This window comes from Mesoplodon bidens (assembly GCF_964165515.1).
Source record: "Mesoplodon bidens genome assembly, chromosome: 7".
Classification (NCBI taxonomy): Eukaryota; Metazoa; Chordata; class Mammalia; order Artiodactyla; family Ziphiidae; genus Mesoplodon; species Mesoplodon bidens.
In genome coordinates, this window is record NC_138164.1 from 75,073,259 (window position 1) to 75,093,856 (window position 20,598).

Consider the following 20,598-nt stretch of genomic DNA (forward strand, 5'->3'; position numbering starts at 1 on the left):
AGCCTGCTGTGCAGCAAAGCCAGTCTACTGACACAAGGTTGAGGTGAAGGAGTCCAGCATTTACTGTAGGGTGTCAAATAGGGAGAACAGACAGCTTATGCTCAAAAGACCAGAAATCCCAGGTGGCTTTCAGGGGAGGTTTTTTTTTTTTTTTTTTTTTTTTTTTTAAGCATTATATATAACTCCTCTCCTTTATTTTTTTATTTTTATTATTTTTTTTTTGGTGGTACGCGGGCCTCTCACTGTTGTGGCCTCTCCCGATGTGGAGCACAGGCTCTGGATGCGCAGGCCCAGTGGCCATGGCCCACGGGCCTAGCCGCTCCACGGCATGCAGGATCCTCCCGGACCGGGGCACGAACCCGTGTCCCCACATCAGCAGGCAGACCTGCAACCACTGTGCCACCAGGGAAGCCCTTAACATTTTTACTGGAGTATAATTGTTTTACAATGGTGTATTAGTATCTGCTTTATAACAAAGTGAATCATTTATACATATACATATATCCCCATATCTCTTCCCTCTTGCGTCTCCCTCCATCCCACCCTCCCTATCCCACCCTTCTAGCTGGTCACAAAGCACCGAGCTGATCTCCCTGTGCTACGCTACTCCTTCCTAGCTATCTAAAGGGGAGGGTTTTTTTTTTTATTATTAGTTTCTGCTTTATAACAAAGTGAATCAGTCACATATATACATCTGTTCCCACATCCCTTCCCTCATGCATCTCCCTCCCTCCCACCCTCCCCATCCCACCCAAGGGGAGGGTTTTTAAAGGCAACATTTGGGGTGAGGGTTGCAGCTCATGGACTTTCTTCTGATTGGTTGGTGGTGAGGTAACAGGGTGATGTTTTGGAAATCTGAATCAACAACCTTCTGGTTCCAACTAGTCTAGGGTCTGTGTGATTGTGGTGAGCATGTAGTCACCATCCTCCACCTGGGTGGGGTTCTTAGTTTCTGCAGAACAGCCCAAAGATATGCATCAGGTTGTTATACTGTCTAAGCTATCATTACTTTCTTGCTTGACTGCTTTTCCTTTGTTTCTCTATTCCCTCACTTCCCTAACTGCTTGAGTCTGCTCTTTGGAACCCATGGAAGGCCTAGAAGACTAAAGCCTTTTACTACAAAAAAGAAACGGGGGACACTGAGGGGTTCTTGTACCTGGGAGGGGTCTGCAGGGTACTGCTTGGTTTCAGTCCCCGCTTTTCTCTGATACTTGTTAATCCTGAGAGGAACAGGGGCAGAATGAGAAAGAGAATAAAGCTTTGGTTAGAGACGTTAATCATAAACTTGGCAGGGGAGCTCAGTTTTAGGGGGACTCAGTTTCAATAATAAAGTCTAATAGTGATCTCCTCTGTGTGTGTGTGAGCAGGTTCAAGACTCCCATAACAATTCTTCACTCATGTAAGAACAGAGTTATAGCTGTGACTTCAGGAAATATGCATAATCTGCATCTAGTTATGTTACAGATTGGATTTGTGTAATATGGAAGAAAATAGCAACTTGTTGGCTATTTTCTGTTTTCTTTGCAGGTATCCATTGATGAAGGGATATACAGACTCCTCAGCTGGCTCTTAAAATTGTGTTCTTTTCATTACTTTATTTTGTAAATACACATTAGAAATACCATGTAAGGTTTTAAGCCCCTAAAAATTTATTGAATGAGGGCTTCCCTGGTGGCACAGTGGTTGAGAGTCCGCCTGCCGATGCAGGGGACATGGGCTCGTGCCCCAGTCCAGGAGGATCCCACATGCCGTGGAGCGGCTGGGCCCGTGAGCCATGGCCACTGAGCCTGCGCGTCCAGAGCCTCTGCTCCACAGCGGGAGAGACCACAACAGTGAGAGGCCCGTATACCGCAAAAAAAAAAAAAAAAAAAAAAAATTATTGAATGAGAATTTTAATACTATTTTTGTAAATACAATTTAAATGATTTTAATATAATTATAAAATTAATCACCAGAATCCCCCTCCTCCTTTTTTTTTAAAGATACACAATAGAATCAAACATTTGAAATTGGGATCATCATAGCCATGTTGGCTATTAGATTGTTTTAAATCACCATCAGGATGGAAATGTGTTGAGTTTAGAATCTACATATTTAGAACCAGAAATTCATGAAGTTCAAGAAGTTCATGAGCTAGAAATAGATCACTGTCTTATCATGATACATGATGCTTTGTCATATGGGATTTGTTTTTTCTTGAAGGGGTTTGAAAATACCAATGAACTGAATCTTCAGGGAAACAACAAATTTTCAAGAGAGAGAAATTTAAAACAAAAGCACCAGTATCTGGACATATTAAATGAGAAATTAATCTATTCATGAAAGTATTTGTGGTAGCTAAAATTTAGCCACATAGTTTATTTGTTAAAGATATTTGTGGTCAGACTAATTCTCATCATTGATTTTAAGTATTGTACTTACTTAATTATTATATATGGCGAATGGAGTACAAAAGATTCAGTTTGAGCTTGTGTAAGTATGTTCAGATTACTCCTTAAAGAAGACACTTTAAAATGGTTGCTAATGAAAAGGTTTCTCACTTGGCTATAACTTTCAGTATTTAAAAATAAATGTAATTATCAGTAGTTCTTGGCATGTCACAGCTTGATCTTTGGATGAAAATATTTTTATCTTCCAATTATATTTTACAAGGTGAAGTAAACAGATAATTCCATGAAAGTTCAAAGATACATTCTTTCTTAAGACAGAATATAACACTTTCCTCATCTGATATATAGAGATACATCTACAGGATTGCGTGTAACAATTCTCTACAAAGATCAGTTTTTCTAATTTTTCTCTTGAATGAGTATAAATTAGAGCATGAAAATTTCAAAACATACTTGAAAATCTATTTGATGCAATAATAGTGCCACTTTGCTTTTTAATGTATAACATCTCAAAGTATTTTTTAATGTAAATCAGCCTTATTTGGTTGTTGATTCAAGATAAAGGCTGACTAAAAATTTCTAACTGCTTTCAATTTTTGTTCAACAGTAATTTTACACGGATACCACATTTAGCTGGAACAGAACAAAACTTTCAGCTTGCAAAGCAAATTCAATCTCAGTGGAAAGAATTTGGCCTGGATTCTGTTGAGTTAACCCATTATGATGTCCTGTTGTCCTATCCAAATAAGACTTATCCCAACTACATCTCAATAATTGATGAAGATGGAAATGAGGTAAAAAGAAAGAAAAAATAAGCCCTCCTGGTCTACTCTTTTGAAATACCTTATGTGAAAGAATGCCCTATACCATCTCCAAATACTGATAGAAATCAATATTGACACTTGTGCAATCCAAATTCCTTTGGATATTTTCAAAGAATAAACCTTCAGCTTTGGCAATCATTTCTTGTATATATGTTTTATGTTTCATTAATTCTGTTCTTACTTAATATAATTTCCTCTTTTACCTTCCTGGTGTTTATTTTGCTGTTCTTTGTAACATTTTCAGTTGAATACTTAATTTATTGATGTTCAACCTTTCTTCTTTTCTAATATGAGTATTTAAAACCATAAATTTCCTTCTAAGAGCCACTTCAACTAGATCTCACAAGTTTGAAGAAGTGTTTTAGTTATCATTAATATCTCAATATTTTCTAATTTCTATGTTTTCATCTTTGAGCCTTGGAGCTATTTAAGGGTATTTTTTAAATTCCAAATTTAAAAGTTATTCCACTATCGGTTTGATCTGATTTTCTAAATTAACTACATTGTGATCAGATAATGTGGTTTGTATTTGGCAATTGTTGAGGCTTCCTTTATAGCCTATTATGTGGTCAATTTTTATAAATGTTCTGTGTTTATTTGAAAAAATGCATTCAGTTGTTGAGTTTAATGATCTTATATTTGTTCAGTAGTTCAAGTTTGTTAATTGTTTGGCTAAAATCACCTTTATCCTTGATGTATTCTTATTTTGTCTGCAATCTTTATTAATTGCTGGGAAAGGAATGTTAGATTATCTCAACTATAGTGGTGGATTATTTTTATTTCCCTTTGGAATTCTGTCAGCTTCTTCTTCCTGTAGCTTGGAGCTGTCTTTTAGAGGTAGTGGTTTGGAACCTAAAAAAAAAATTGATTCTTACTTAACAATGTCAGTGATACACTTAAAAGATTATATTATATTTGGTTCAAAGTGAATTTAACAGTTAATTTGCTCCCAAGTAATTATCTTAGCATTTTTATAAGTGACTAAGAATATTGTGTGCTGTTATTTTTATTTGGGAATTAAAGTTTTCCTTCTAAATCAAAAGCTAGTGCTTATATATCCTCTAAGGGTCTCTAAGTTTATTCATCTCATGAAATCCTCATAGCCTCTAGCACAGTGCAGGCTCTTTGATCTGTATCTTTAAAATATCAAAGGCTTCATTAACCATCTACTGACAGAAAGAGATATTACACATTTCCTTGTTTGGTTGTAGTAATCAAACTTTACCTAATTTGCCTCTGATTATTATATTTTGTTTCTCTAGATTTTCAACACATCATTATTTGAACCACCTCCTCCAGGATATGAAAATGTTTCAGGTGTTGTTCCACCTTTTAATGCCTTTTCTCCACAAGGAATGCCAGAGGTAAAAATGCATGCAATAAAATAAAAATAACAAAGAGAACTTCCTTATACATACAGGAAATAATTAAAGGGGTATTAAGGAGGTTTTTGATGTAATCCAAATTCAACTTTTTTTACATTTAAGAAATAGAATTTCTTAGTAATAAAAAGGAATGCATACTATTTTGTGTTCATAGTGTTTTTTAAGATAAAATTTACTACACTGAGATGGAGAAATCCAAAATGTACATTTATTGACTTTTGACAAATGCATACACCTGTGTAATTCAAACCTCATCAACATGTAGAATACTACTATCACTTCAGAAAGTACTTTTAAGCCCCTTCTCAATCAACTCCACACACTCTCAAGGCAATCATTCTTCTGATTTTTTTTTTGCCACCTTTGATTAGTTTTGCCCGTACTAGAAATTCATATGATAGAATTGATAAGCATGTAATCATTTGTGTCTATTTTCTTTCACTAAGCATAGGGTCTGTGAAATTCACATGTTTTGCATTTATCAGTAGATTGTTCCTTTTTATTGCCAAGTAATTTCTATTGTATGAAAATACTACATATCTTACTACCACTGTATAAGTTGGATTAATTTTCAAAGAACTTGAATGAGAATTTGAAATTGTTGCCATTTTCAAGTGAAGAGTATGAATGTCCATTTTAGAAAATGTAACGTAGTTTACTCAATAAAGCAGTGTGTATAAATATCATCTGAGATTTTACAGTAAATCCCCAGATTCTTGCATAGTACTTTGTTTTTTTATAAGAAAGTTAAATTTGAAAGAGTTGAATATAGTTTATTAATATCTTTTAAAATGTTATGTCTCCTGCCATAATATTTAACATTAAGTAGATTCAGTTTTGGACATATTGAGTTTGAGGTCTCTAGGATATATTCCAAGAAGTTGCTAATAGACAGTTGGGCATATTGAAGTATCACTCAATAGGGAGATAAGGGCTTGATTATCATCAGAAACATCCTAAGTAAAAAATTTACATTTAGAATTGAATTGACATTTAAAGCTTTGTCTTCACCAATTAGTTAAGATTTATTGCAAGAACATAAGGATGATTTAATATTAGACAATGCCACATTTTTTAATAAGTAAAGTTAAAAAACACACTATTTTTATTATTTTCTAATGTTTTGAATATTTGATTAACTTATAATTTAAAAACTCTCACAAACTTAGAATAGAATATTTTCTATTGGTTGTATGAAATTTACTTCAAATGAGTAGTTAACATCATGGTTAAGGGAACAGTATTAGAAAAATTTTCCCTAAATATTTGCACATAAATAGAATGCTTATAATCACTATAATTATTTCATAATTGACATGACATAGAAATAAGGTATATAAAAATTGGGAATGAAGAGATAGTATATTTTAGAACTCAAGTGTCCTGAGGTGACCTAGACTTATTCCTCAAGGTAAGGCACATTACCATCATGGGTCCATGTAAGATCCCTAATTTAATTTCTTTCCTTTCATCTCTCATTCCTATTTTCAATCTCATTCCTCTTCTCCACTCCATTACACCCTGTCATTGACTCTAATGTATTTATACTTTTAGCAATGTATGTATTCTTACAAAAACATGGCCTTAATTTTGCAATTGGTGTATTTTAAATGTATGCAAATAATATTATACCTTAGGTCTTACTTGGTCTCTTACTGCTTTTCAATCAACTTTTTTTTTGAATCTATTGCTTTATGTCAGAGTAGTTTGTTACTTTTCACTGTTGCATGTTATCCCATGTTATCATGCACACCACATGTAACTTATCCAGTCTCTTAGTGGCAAACACATGGTTTGCCTCTAAATTTAAATTACCACAAACAGTGTTGGAGTGAATATGCTCATATATGGGCTCTCTGTGTAAACTAAACCAGGTATGGGATTGCTGGTTTGTAGGGAATACTTCATTTCATACTGTCCAGACTGTAGCAGTTTACTGCTCCCTCCAATACTGTATGAATGTTCCTTTTTCCTCACATTTTCATCAATGGCTGAAGTTATGTAACTTTCTAAATTTTTCCTATCTAATTGTTTTGTTGTTGTTTTAATTTATTTTGATTCACATTTTTTAATTACAAATAAGATTGTACATCTCCAAATATATTTATTAGCTATGCTGTGTTTTTGCTCTGTGAAATGATTAATTATAGCCTTCTTTTCCTGTTGAGTTTCTGGCCTTTTTCTTATTAACTTCAGAGGTTTCTTAAATATTTTAGTTATTCATCTCCTATTGGTTTAGATATTGCAAACAGCTTCTCCTAATTTTTCACCCATATTTGTTCATGTTATTTATGTTGCTTTTTTTTTTTTTTTTTTTTTTTTTTGCTGTATGCGGGCCTCTCACTGTTGTGGCCTCTCCCGTTGCGGAGCACAGGCTCCGGACGCGCAGGCCCAACGGCCATGGCTCACGGGCCCAACCGCTCCGCGGCATGTGGGATCTTCCCAGACCGGGGCACGAACCCGTGTCCCCTGCATCGGCAGGCGGACTCTCAACCACTGCGCCACCAGGGAAGCCCTATGTTGCTTTTTACTGAAAAGGATTCTTTAACTGTAATATTGTCCAGTGTTCTCTTTATGTTTTCACATTTTGGGTCTTTATTAATTTCCTCATTCATTATTTTTAACAACTTTATTGAAGTATAATTGCTTTACAAGTTTGTGTTAGTTTCTGCTGTATAATAAAGTGAATCAGCTATATATATATATACATATATCCCCATATCCCCTCCCTCTTGCACCTTACATAGGCAGAACACTCTATGACATAAATCACAGCAAGATCCTTTTTCACCCACATCCTAGAGAAATGGATATAAAGACAAAAATAAACAAATGGGACCTAATGAAACTTAAAAGCTTTTGCACAGCAAAGGAAATTATAAGCAATCATATAAAACACAGATTCTGATTCCCATCACCTGAGTTTCAGTATGTCTTGGATGAAGCCTGAGAGTTTGTTTCCAGCAAGTTCCTAGATATTGTTGATTCTGTTGGTTCAAGAACCATGGTTTGAGAACCAGTGGTCTCACGTCCCAATTCTGTCTCTATTAACAAGAGCAGGAAGATGGAAGCTTAAAAGAAATGGAAAATTGTAGGCTAACAGTGCAAGATTGTATTTATTCCCAGTTATAGAACAATGGTACAGTGTAAATTTTACAAGAAGGTCATTGTCTGAAAATAAAGATTTTTTTCTAACTAGCAGTGACAACTTGCATTTGTGAAGTGCCGAGAGGGCCTATCTGTCCACACTTGTTTTCATTTTCAAAGTTTACTGTCATTTTCAAACTAATATCTTCTCCAATCCCTTCTCCATCATAATTTGCTTTGTGAGGAGTGCAGATTTATTAAAAGATAGCCACAATTTACAGACATTTAAAGAAGTAGTTAGTCTTCTCATAGTTGGTGATATTAAATATGAATAAATTTCAAGTAGAACATTTACACTAAAACAAAATTCACTGAAACCAAATTGGTTAATGGCTTTGTATTCACAGTAGTATAAGAGTGAGCTTCAGAGAAGACTAACAGTTATAAATCAGACATACAGTGTTATCATCAATAGTGCATTAATATTGCATTGGTCTTAGGAGGAAAAGTAATAGCTAAAACTAATCCTGTTACTGAAGCAAAGATTCAGATGTCACCTTCCCAATAGACTTTCTCCCTTTTTTGAAAATTGCACCCAACTGAGTACAGTACAAGTTCTCTGTTTGCCTACTGTATTTAAACTTTTGTTTTGAATTTTTCTACAGAATTCATCACCTTTTAATATAATATACAATTTACTTAGTTATTAATTTTATTGCTTATTATCTTACCTCTCTGTTTTCCACATGAATGTAAGTTTCTTCAAGGACAGGGATTTGCTGTATCCCTAATTCCTAGAATGATATGCCTTCAAAAAGTTTGTGGAATGAATCCTACAATCAGCTTGGAAACAACCTTATGTCAATATGTTATAAATTTGTTGTGCACATGTTATGAGATGTAGTTAAAGAGGAAAACAATAACCAAAATAAAATGATAGGATATTAGAAATTATGTAGGACAGGGACTTCAAACTCTAGGGTATGTGAAGACTTTCCAAAGGCAGACATAGGATCATTTTAAATAAATCAGTTGCATCATCAGTTTCTCAGTGGACTCTTTCATGGAATTGAGAACTAGCCCGTGGTGAGGTCCCGCTGGTACTCTGTCTCCACCTCCCTATTTACAGTTATTTTTCTCATATTTTATGAATGAGAGACATCACTCATTCATCCTAAAACAAGATGAAGAATATCTCTGAGTAGTAAAAAAAAATCTCTGGGGCTCCAAACAAAGAGACAATAGTGAAAGATTCTAATAGCTGGGTAACAAAGATTTGGCAAGTCAAATGGTTTATAGTTGAACAAAATTAAAGATGAGCCTAATTGAGTTTCCAGCTGGTATCATTAGAATTAACTTGGATAATAGATCAGTGTGAGATTTAGGAGTTGTAACTTGGAGAGAGTTTAAATAATATAAGGAAAATTCCAATTTTTTTCATCCCCATCCCGAGGTTTCTCAGAACTTGTCTAAAAACAAGGAATGTAAATAGAACTGAGAGTGAGTCCTGACTCATTCTGGAAATAATTTATTCACCCATAGATCCATGACCTAATGTTTTAACATCCCATAGCACTAAAAGTTGTATTTCAAGTAAAATTTTATGCTTAGGTATTATTTATAAAACTTTGTAATTATGTTGTTAGACTCAATTGATATTACTAATAATTATAATAGTAAATTACTCTTGAAGAATTTTCTTAACATGTACAGCTTGTCATAGGAAATAAATATTTTTAAGCACTACACACACACACACACACACACACACACATTCTTAATCAAGGCAAGTTTGGCAGTGATTAATAAAAGACTTGCAAACATACCCAGATTCTAGATAACAGAAACTGAAATCGAATTTAGCATGCTAGACGGTTATTAAGGAGTGTTCTCTTGGGATCAATATCTGTGGCAGGGAGGAGAAGGAAGCTGGAATAGGAAGAGGGAGAAGCTGCACCTCAATGCTAGCTCAAAGACAGCCTCAGCTGACCCAATGGGCAGCTCTGGAGTCAGAATAGCCTTTCAGGATTGTCCTGGGCTGGACAAAGATGTCCAGGTATTCATATTCCCACATCGATCAGTCATTGAACATGTGCATCCTAAGAAGGGACATGACCTTGAACAAGGTGGCTGCCATAGCTGATTGTAAGCAAGGGACTGACTCCTGAAGGCTGCCTGCAGAGATCCTTCCCTGCAGCAGGAGCAAGAACATCCTCAGTGAAGGGGAATCTGGACACCAATGCACTGGTGTCCAGCACAAATACATTTTACTTTAGAGTAAAATGCTTTAGGGAAAGGGGCAAATACAAGTTCAAGAAGAAAAAGTTGATAAAATTCTGACTGAAGAGTGTGATTTTAAAATGGATGATATTGAATAATAAATCATTACAATATTTAAATTCCTTTGGATATAAATAAAAAGTGAGGTAAAACTGCTTCTAAAAATGTTAATATTTATAATGTGCTGGAAATTGCATTGTTCGCCACAACTTAAAGACATGACAAAAAATTTCAGATGTCAACTTAAAAATAAAGGAGGGGGGGGAGGACCTTCAAGATGGTGGAGGAGTAAGATGCGGAGATCACCTTCCTCTCCACAAATACATCAGAAATACATCTACACATGCAACAACTCCTACAGAACACCCACTGAACGCTGGCAGAAGACCTCAGACCTCCCAAAAGGCAAGAAACTCCCCACGTACCTGGGTAGGGCAAAAGAAAAAAGAAAAAACAGAGACAAAAAAATAGGGATGGGACCTGCACCAGTGGGAGGGAGCTGTGAAGGAGGAAAAGTTTCCACACACTAGGAAGCCCCTTCACTGGTGGAGACAGGGGGGTGGGCGGGGGGCGGGAAGCTTCGGAGCCACGAAGGAGAGAGCAGCAACAGAGCTACAGGGGGCAAAGGGGAGAGATTCCCGAACAGAGGATCGGTGCCGACCAGCACTCAACCAGAGGCTGAGGTTGAGAGGCTTGTCTGCTCACCCGCCAGGGCAGGTGGGGCTGGGAGCTGAGGCTCGGGCTTCGGAGGTCAGACCCCAGGGAGAGGACGGCAGTTTGCTGCATGAACACAACCTGAAGGGGGCTAATGTGCCACAGCTAGCTGGGAGGGAGTCCAGGAAAAAGTTTGGAACTGCCTAAGAGTCAAAAGACCTCAGGGTGTGCGAGGAGAGGGGATTCAGAGCACTGCCTAAATGAGCTCCAGAAACGGGCGTAAGCCTAGGTAGGACACCAGAGACGGGCATGAAACGCTAAGGCTGCTACTGCAGCCACCAAGAATCCTGTGTGTCAAAAACAGAAATACAGATCAATGGAACAGGATAGAAAACCCAGAGATAAACCCACGCACATATGGACACCTTATCTTTGATAAAGGAGGCAAGAATATACAGTGGAGAAAGGACAGCCTCTTCAATAAGTGGTGCTGGGAAAACTGGATGGCTACATGTAAAAGAATGAAATTAGAACACTCCCTAACACCATACACACACAAAAAAAACCCCTCAAAATAGATTAAACAACTAAATGTAAGGCCAGACACTATCTAACTCAGAGGAAAACATAGAATACTCTATGACATAAATCACAGCAAGACCCCTTTTGAACGCACCTCCTAGAGAAAGGGAAATAAAAACAAAAATAAACAAATGGGACCTAATGAAGCTTAAAAGATTTTGCACAGCAAGGAAACCATAAACAAGACAAAAAGACAACCCTCAGAATGGGAGAAAATATTTGCAAATGAAGCAACTGACAAAGGATTAATCTCCAAAATTTACAAGAAGCTCATGCAGCTCAATATCAAAAATCAAACACCCCAATCCAAAAACGGGCAGAAGACTAAACAGACATTTCTTCAGAGAAGATATACAGATTGCCAACAAACACATGAAAGGATGCCAACTTCACTAATTATTAGAGAAATGCAAATCAAAACTACAATTTGGTATCACCTCATACCAGTCAGAATGGCCATCATCAAAAAATCTACAGGGCTTCCCTGGTGGCGCAGTGGTCGGGAGTCCGCCTGCCGATGCAGGGGACACGGGTTCGTGCCCCGGTCTGGGAGGATCCCACATGCCGCGGAGCGGCTGGGCCCGTGAGCCATGGCCGCTGAGCCTGCGCATCCGGAGCCTGTGCTCCGCAACGGGAGAGGCCACAACAGTGAGAGGCCCGCGTACCGCAAAAAAAAAAAAAAAAAAAAAAAAAAAAAATCTACAAACAATAAATGCTGGAGAGGGTGTGGAGGAAAGGGAACCCTCTTGCACTGTTGCTGGGATTGTAAATTGATACAGCCACTGTGGAGAAGAGTATAAAGGGTCCTTAAAAACTTTTAAAAGAACTACCATACATAGGACCCAACAATTCCACTACTGGGCATATATACCCTGAGAAAACCATAATTCAAAAATAGACATGTATCACAATGTTCACTGCAGCACTGTTTATAATAGCCAGGACATGGAAGCAAACTAAGTGTCCATCAGCAGATGAATGGGTGAAGAAGATGTGGCACACATATACAATGGAATATTAGCCATAAAACGAAACGAAATTGAGTTATTTGTAGTGAGGTGGATGGACCTAGAGTCTGTCATACAGAGTGAAGTAAGTCAGAAAGAGAAAAACAAATACTGTATGCTAACACATATATATGGAATCTAAAAATTTTAAAAAAAGTGGTTTTGAAGAACCTAGAGGTAGGACAGGAAAAAAGACAAAGATGTAGAGAATGTACTTGAGGACACAGGGAGGGGGAAGGGTAACCTGGGACGAAGTGAGAGAGTGGTATGGACATATATACACTACCAACTGTAAAATAGATGGCTAGTGGGAGGGAAGCAGCCATATAGCACAAGGAGATCAGCTCAGTGCTTTGTGACCACCTAGAGGGTTGGGATAGGGAAGGTGGAAGGGAGACGCAAGAGGGAGGGGATATGGGGATATATGTATATGTATAACTGATTCACTTTGTTATAAAGCAGAAACTAACACACCATCTTAAAGCAATTATACTCCAATAAAGATGTTTAAAAAAAATCCAAAAAGATAATAATAAAAAATAAAGGAGGGATACATTTCCTTCAAAAATAATCTAGGGAGTAGGTGAGAAAAAAAAATGTGTGAAGAACACTGATCTAATCTAACAGGCCATTTTACAAATGATAATGTTGATACTCTGAGATGTTAGAATACTCACACGTAATCCTGAAGCCAGACCCGTAAAGCAGTATTACCTGACATTTCTTTTTTACCTGGTGGTGTGAAGACCCATTGTGAATATACTTCAAGGAGAATACAGCTCTCATCTAGGGCTTTTTCACCTAGGATATCCGGCCCCTGCCAAATTGCAGTGTGTATATTTACGCGCATTTTTCTGACGAACACTTCTATAGTTTTATGGTCACTTTACAGGAGACATCAACATAAACAAAACTTAATAGTTAATTCACAAGTCTCTACCCAGGTAATTGCCTTCTCAATTCAAGTTCATTTCTCTGTTGAATCTCTTACCCGAGGCTCATGGTTTTCTGGCCCTCTTGCATACTCTTGTCTCTTACCTCTTTCAAAGATGTGAAACAGACTTCACACAGAAAAGCCTCTTTTATTAAATCTTACTTGTAGTAAGTCATCCGTGATCTCAACAGGGTGACCTAGTCTATGTTAACTACGCACGAACTGAAGACTTCTTTAAACTAGAGCGGGACATGAAAATTAATTGCTCTGGGAAGATTCTGATTGCCAGATATGGGAAAATTTTCAGAGGAAATAAGGTAAAAAATAATCTTTTTTTCTTTTCCACAAAAATAAAAAGTTATGTTGTATCTTACATGGGTAGAACCACATCCTTAAAACTTTTGGAGGACTGTGATCATCTCATACTCTGTACCAGCCCACCTCATAGGGAAGATACATTTTCTAGCTTATATACAGGGGTTTTAAACTGGGTCATTTGAATTCGGCCAGGGTGGAAGTTCAGGGAAACAGAACAGGTTTTTTCCATACCTACACATTATGCCTGTGGTCTACAAAGAAGCATGCATTTGATTTGTTGTTAACCTTCAGTATCTTTGTTTTAAATGTTATTTTGAAAATATTTACTAAATTAAATTTTAGTATTAATTCTTATTATAGATAATGAGAGAAACCAATTTATACACAGCAGTTTTGAAAGTTACTATCACTTAATTTGGCTCGATTTGCTAATATTTTTTCCTCTCTTGTGGGAAGCTAAATTTCAGAAATATTCCCTCTCAAACATAGAAGAAATGGGAGTCTAGTCTTTGGAGTCTACTTGCTTATTGTGCTTCTAGACTAGAGGAAGGAAATAGCACATACTCACTACCACTAATATGTACATTTTTAAAATCTGCTGCTCTGAGGGCTGATTCAGCCCTGGAAACTCATTTTTAGAGCTTGCAGTAGGAAAAAGAAAAAGCCAACTCTGTGAGATATCCCTTGTTGTAAGTCTAAGGATAAAAGATTGAAGATAAGGTTTAGCTACTTATTTAAGAGTAACTTTGAGTAACCAACCTAAAATAAGAAAGACTGTCTATTCCAGGTTAAAAATGCCCAGCTGGCTGGGGCCAAAGGGATCATTTTGTACTCGGATCCTGCTGATTACTTTGCTCCCGGGGTGGAGTCCTATCCAGGTGGTTGGAATCTTCCTGGAGGTGGTGTTCAGCGTGGAAATATCTTAAATCTTAATGGTGCAGGGGACCCTCTCACACCTGGCTACCCAGCAAATGGTGAGTGACCAGGCCTTAATCATCGCAAAAACCTTAACATTGTAAAGTGATTTTACCCAAGGATTTCCTCTGACACATGGATAAAGTATGTCTTTTTCTTGTTCTCTTTGTATCTAAGAATAAAGGAGTTTGAACTCAGAAAATTGTTGGTTCGGGTCCCTTATCCCTTATTTGGAATCCTTGGGTCTGAGAGGTTTTGAAATTCAGACATTTTCAGATATTTAAAAGTAATATGGGGCTTCCCTGGTGGCACAGTCGTTGAGAGTCCGCCTGCCGATGCAGGGGACGAGGGTTCGTGCCCCAGTCCGGGAAGATCCCGCGTGCCTCAGAGAAGCTGGACCCGTGAGCCATGGCTGCTGAGGCTGCGTGTCCGGAGCCTGTGCTCCGCAACGGGAGAGGCCACAACAGTGAGAGGGCCGCGTACCGCAAAAAAAAAAAAAAAAAAAAAAAAGTAATATGGGGCTTCCCTGGTGGCACAGTCGTTGAGAGTCCGCCTGCCGATGCAGGGGACGCGGGTTCGTGCCCTGGTCCGGGAGGATCCCACACGCCGCAGAGCGGCTGGGCCTGTGAGCCATGGCCACTGAGCCTGCGCATCTGGAGCCTGTGCTCCGCAGCGGGAGAGGCCACAACAGTGAGAGGCCTGCGCACTGGAAAAAAAAAAAAAAAATTTGTGAACATAAAATAAGATTAACTGGACTATTTCTGTTTATTATCCTCAAATTTAAAAGATGACATTGTAGAAAGAAAAATCATGGTATCTCTGTGAGGCTTGCATTTGTTGAATTCCCTTTTGTGCCCTATTTTTTTTTCCTTTTAATTTTACTTTTTATTATGGAATAGTTCTAACATACAAAAAAAATAGAGAAAATTATCACCACTTTGTCAATCTTATTTTATCCCTTCATCTTCCCTTTTTGCATTATTACCCTAAAGATTTTTAAAACAAATCCCATGCAACATATTATTATGTCATTTTACTATAACAAGAATAGCTTTTGCAATCACCTGAAGCTCTTATAATTTAAAATTTTGAAGAAAAAATGGAAAAATAGCTCTTATTTTTCTTAAAACTGAAGAAATGACAGAAAATGTGTTTTTATTTTGAGGTAGAGTTTACATGTAACAAAATGCACAGGTCTTGAGTTAATTCAATAATTTTTTAAAATTGCATGTATCTATATCACTCAAAATAAGATATAGGACATTTCTATGACTCCAGAAAGTTCTCTGGTGCCCCTTTCTGGTCAATTTTTACCATATTCCCCTAGAAGCAACCACTTTCTGATATCTATCATCATTGATTAGTTTGGTTTTGAACTTCATATAAATGGAATCAGATAGTAACCATTCTTTTGTGTGTTGGTGGAAAATCAAATAACAGTCAAGCTAAGAAGAAAGAAAAGAGAATTTTATTTGAGTCAAACTGAGGATTATAACCCAGGGAACAGATTTGCAGAAGCTCTGAGAACTGTTCCATTGGTCAGGAGTTAGAGATGCAATTTTATACATTTCTGAGACAAAGAATTTATGTGTTATATTGACAGGTTAGCATTCTACATAACGTTGATCAAAGATGTTTTGGTCAATACAACTCCCTGTATGGGATGAAAAAGAAATTAAAATAACCTTAAAATTACAACGCTGGTGTCTGAATAAAGCAACCATTTTTCTTAAAGGTTGATTACATCCTACTGTTTGAGGAGGTCTGGTTAATGTACAATACAGATGCACATTGCACATTGGGAAAGACCTACCACAAAGCGGGCATGTTATTTTTTTTCTTTCTTAGTTTGATTTTCCGGTCATAGAAAAATTTATGAATTTTCCTCATCATTTGCCTTGCTGCTCTCACTCAGTACAACAATTAGAGATTAGTCATGTTATTGTGTGTGTTAATAGTTTCTTCCCTTACTTGCTGAGTAGAATTCTATTATGGCACTGTTCTACAAATTGCTTATTCATTTTCCTATTTACAAACAGCTGGACTGTGTCCCATATGGGCTACCTAGATTCAGCTGCTATGAGCAATTTTGTGCAGGTCTTTTTGTGGACATATGTTTCCATCTTTCTTGGGTAAATACCTAGGAGTGTAATTGTTCTGCCATAGGGCATAATTCTGTATAACATTACTTTTCAAAGAAGTTATTTAAAGTGACTCTCTAATTATACACTCTTACAAGAATACATGAGAGTTTCAGTTGCTCCACATTTTCGCTAACATTTGAAACTGTCTGTCTTTTTAATTGTAACAGTTCTAGTAGATGCAATTTAAGAATGTGTTTAATGTGATTTACAGAGAACATTTTGAAAGGGACTCCATTTTTATTAGCAGTATGTTCAACTTTTTTTCAGAATATGCTTATAGACGTGAAATCGCAGAGGCTGTCGGTCTTCCAAATATTCCTGTTCATCCAATTGGATACTATGATGCACAGAAGCTCCTAGAGTAAGTTTGTAAGAAAAAAACAGATGGCTATTTGGGTAATTCTCTTTACTGGCAATCTTCAACCTTCATGCTTTTATCTCCATTATTTGATACTGAAGTTTTCTGTGCTCAATTTTTACCATACCTCCCTAGAAGCAACCACTTTCTGATATCTATCATCATTGATTAGTTTGGTTTTGAACTTGATATAAATGGAATCAGATAGTATCTATTCTTTTGTGTGTTGGCAGAAAATCAAATAAGCATACAATTTTATCACCATTTTATAGAACAGTGGTTCTAACCTGGGATTTGCTTTAAATACTGGTATCCAGTGTGTGACAGCCACAAAAGTCTTTCAGATCATCAGCTGTGGGGAGTGTTACTGATAAGGTGCTCCACTGTGTTTTGAAATCCATCACCCTGTTTGTGTCAAGGCCATGATTCCCATAGATGCTCCCAGTCAGTAACTAAATGCAGCAACGGTACAAAATGAGGCCTATTACTGGGAGGCATGGGACTCCTCTGATGGGAGACCCTGGCTCAGGACTCCGACAACCTTGCTATGAAGGGATTCTGCCACCAGCACTCTTCTTTCTTCTCTTTCTCTTTTACCCCATTTCTGACCTGCATTGCAGTCTGATGGCTTTCTCAGCCTCTCTTAGCTCCCTTGCTATTTCCTTCACACGCCTTTCCCCTAATAAATCGCTTACTTATTAAAACCTCTTATTGTCTGCTTCTTGGTGGACCTGGAATAATGCCCTTTGAAAGTATCTTCCATTGATATTCATCTTTATCCATTCCTCTGCTTTCACTATTGAAGCTTCTCCAGAGTTGTTATTGTTTAATCTGACATTGGAGCTCTTTCCTCTTTCCTGTCCTGCTTTCTCCCATCTGCATGTCCCTTCTTCTCCATTATCCTTGAGGAGGGGAGAGAGCACTGACTTCTTTGAAAGTAGAATCACTGGAGACCAAAGCATCTGGCCAGTTAGTCCCTTTTCTTCTTTGAGTTTAAGGCATTCTTAATCATTTTATTCTAGAATGTATAAGAAAACTTATTTATGACGTAGTTTAGTGCTCTCATTTTTTACAGATGAGGAGGCTGTCATCAGAGAATTGGAGGTGTCTGTCCAACTTAAGGGAAGATTAAGGAATAGCAAGCACCCTGATCTTTTTTTCTTTTGAGCTCTTAGCTTTACCACATGGGTTAGGATTCAGGATAGGGCACAACTTTTGAGGGCACCACGGACTATGTGTTTGTGTAAACATAAAGTCTAAATATTCATTATATTTAAAAGATGAATGTGATTGTAGCTTTACCTGTGATAGTGGAAAATTGTAAACAACACAAATCTTCAATAATTGATAAGTAGTTAAATATATTACTGTCTATGACAGTACATGAAGGCATTAAAATATATGGTGTACAAGAGTATTTAACAATGTGGGTACATGCTTATGCTATACTATTAAATAGAAAAAGTAGATTTCAAATATATATATATATATATATATATAATAATCCCTAAATTATAAGTTTTAAAAAGTGAACCCGTATTATCTTTGTAGTTAGAGAAAGAGTGCATGGAAGGAAAGAAGGAAGGATCATACAGAATTGGATGTGAGGTTTATTTAACCATGTCTACCATTTGACTGCTCTGGTAAACTAGCTGAATTTGGCTATGCCCTAACTGGGTAGTAGAATTATTAATACTTGATCAAAAAAATTACCAAATGTATTTAAGTCAGCTTTAGTAAGTCATTTTGTAAATGCAATCATCATTAAATAACACAAATTCTATGGAAGTATATTTTGCATTCAAAACACCATGATTAAAAATGAATTTTGGAAGTACAGAAATGTATTAAAAATGTATCTGGGGGCTTCTCTCGTGGTGCAGTGTTTGAGAGTCCGCCTCCCGATGCAGGGGACACGGGTTTGTGCCCCGATCCGGGAAGATCCCACGTGCCACGGAGCGGCTGGGCCCGCGGGCCATGGCCGCTGGGCCTGCGCGTCAGGAGCCTGTGCTCTGCAACGGGAGAGGTCACAGCAGTGGGAGGCCCGCGTACTGCAAAAAAAAAAAAAAAAAAATGTATTTGGAAGGAGGAGATGATCTGTGTATACTAAAAGCAATAAGATAGTTTCTGTTTCACCATCCATACCTTCTAAGGTATAGTGAAACGTTCTACAGACTGGAATTTAGTCATAAAACATTTTAAGATCATGTAATTTGTTTATGAATTTCATTGGGAGTATTTACTCCCTCTGAATAATTATCTAGGGAGTGTGCTACGTATCCATTATAATCAGTTCTCATATTCCCACAAACGGTTAGTAGTGTAACATTATGTATTAATTAGAATAGACAGTATTTTACAAATTGGATATATCATAAAATGAAAGTTTCTTAATATGTATATGAGAACAAGAGGAGAGACATAAAGTTATATAATGGCCCAGGTATGCCGAGAACTTTAATAAAAAGTTGATGAAATGTGAATTATAGAAAAAAGAAAATTGTGTTTACCTAGGTGGGAGAAAAGGGGAACAGTGTGTATGTTCTTTCTTATTCTTTTTTGCATCTGTACTGAAGGGAATGTGGTTACATGGTTTCTCTTTGTCTCCCTGAGTAACTACCAGGATTATAATGACAGTAACGACAATAATAATAAAGACAATGATAATAGCATCTAACATGCATAGAGTGCTAATTATATTCTAGCACTTACTTTTTGCTAAATGATTACATACTGTTTATCAATTAGCCCATAAAACAACTACATGAGTTAGTATTGTGATAACTAATTTTACAAATAAAGAAATCAAAGTTCAGAGAGTACGTGATAGATCTGGGACGGAAACTCATGTCTGATGTAAAAGACAGCTTTGTTGAGCATCACTTATTCTCTTTTCAACAGCACAAGCATTTAGTAGACATCTCTTTGCCAAGGCACTGTCTCATTCTTGTGTCTCTGCTCAGAAGACCTTTAATGGCTTCCTATAGCCTATCCACTCAAGGTACACTTATGGAATGGCCTCTTTTTGTCAAGCACTGTGGTAAAAGTATGATTTATATATAGACTTTGTTCTCAGGGCCCTCAAAATATAGTATAGAAGCTCACAGCTTAATAGAGGCTACATGACAAACCACAAAATTCTATTACATCATTTTCTGCCCATCTAGCTTGTTCCTAATTTTTAAGAATTAAACTCATTATTTTGAGATAATTGTGATTCACATGCAACTGTAAGTAGTACTAAAGAGTCCCTCTAGGCCATTTACCCAGCTTTCCCCAATAGTAACATCTTGCAAAGTATAGTACAATATCACAACCAAGATATTGATAGATATTTTTTTATACTCATGACACAAAACATTTCCATCATCACCAGGATCCCTCATGTGGCCCTTTTAGCCACACCCACTCCTTTCCTGTCCCCCTCCATCCATACCCTCTGACCTTAACTCCTAGCAACTACTAATCTGTTCACCATTTCTATAATTTCATCATTTCAAGAATGTTATACAAATGTATACCCTTGTGGGATTTTTCTTCATTCAGCATACTTCTCTGGAGATTTGTTCAAGTTGTTGTATATATAGTATTTTTCTTTTTAATACTGAGGAGTGTTCCATTGTATTTGGTATCACAGTTTGTTTCACCATTTGAAGAACAACTAGTTTGTAGCTATTACGAATAAAGCTGCTACAGATAATCATGTACAGATTTGTGTGT

The 20,598-nt window shown here is 36.9% G+C and overlaps 1 protein-coding gene across 1 annotated transcript in view; it reads left to right on the forward strand.

The window, feature by feature from the left end:
- Positions 1–20,598, forward strand: part of FOLH1 (folate hydrolase 1) — a 57,092-nt gene that overhangs the window by 5,346 nt on the left and 31,148 nt on the right. The window contains exons 3-7 of the mRNA XM_081239508.1: positions 2,998–3,184; positions 4,477–4,578; positions 13,335–13,460; positions 14,249–14,435; positions 16,788–16,881. Coding sequence (XP_081095634.1) covers positions 2,998–3,184; positions 4,477–4,578; positions 13,335–13,460; positions 14,249–14,435; positions 16,788–16,881 — 696 coding nt within the window. The remainder of the gene's footprint in view (positions 1–2,997; positions 3,185–4,476; positions 4,579–13,334; positions 13,461–14,248; positions 14,436–16,787; positions 16,882–20,598) is intronic.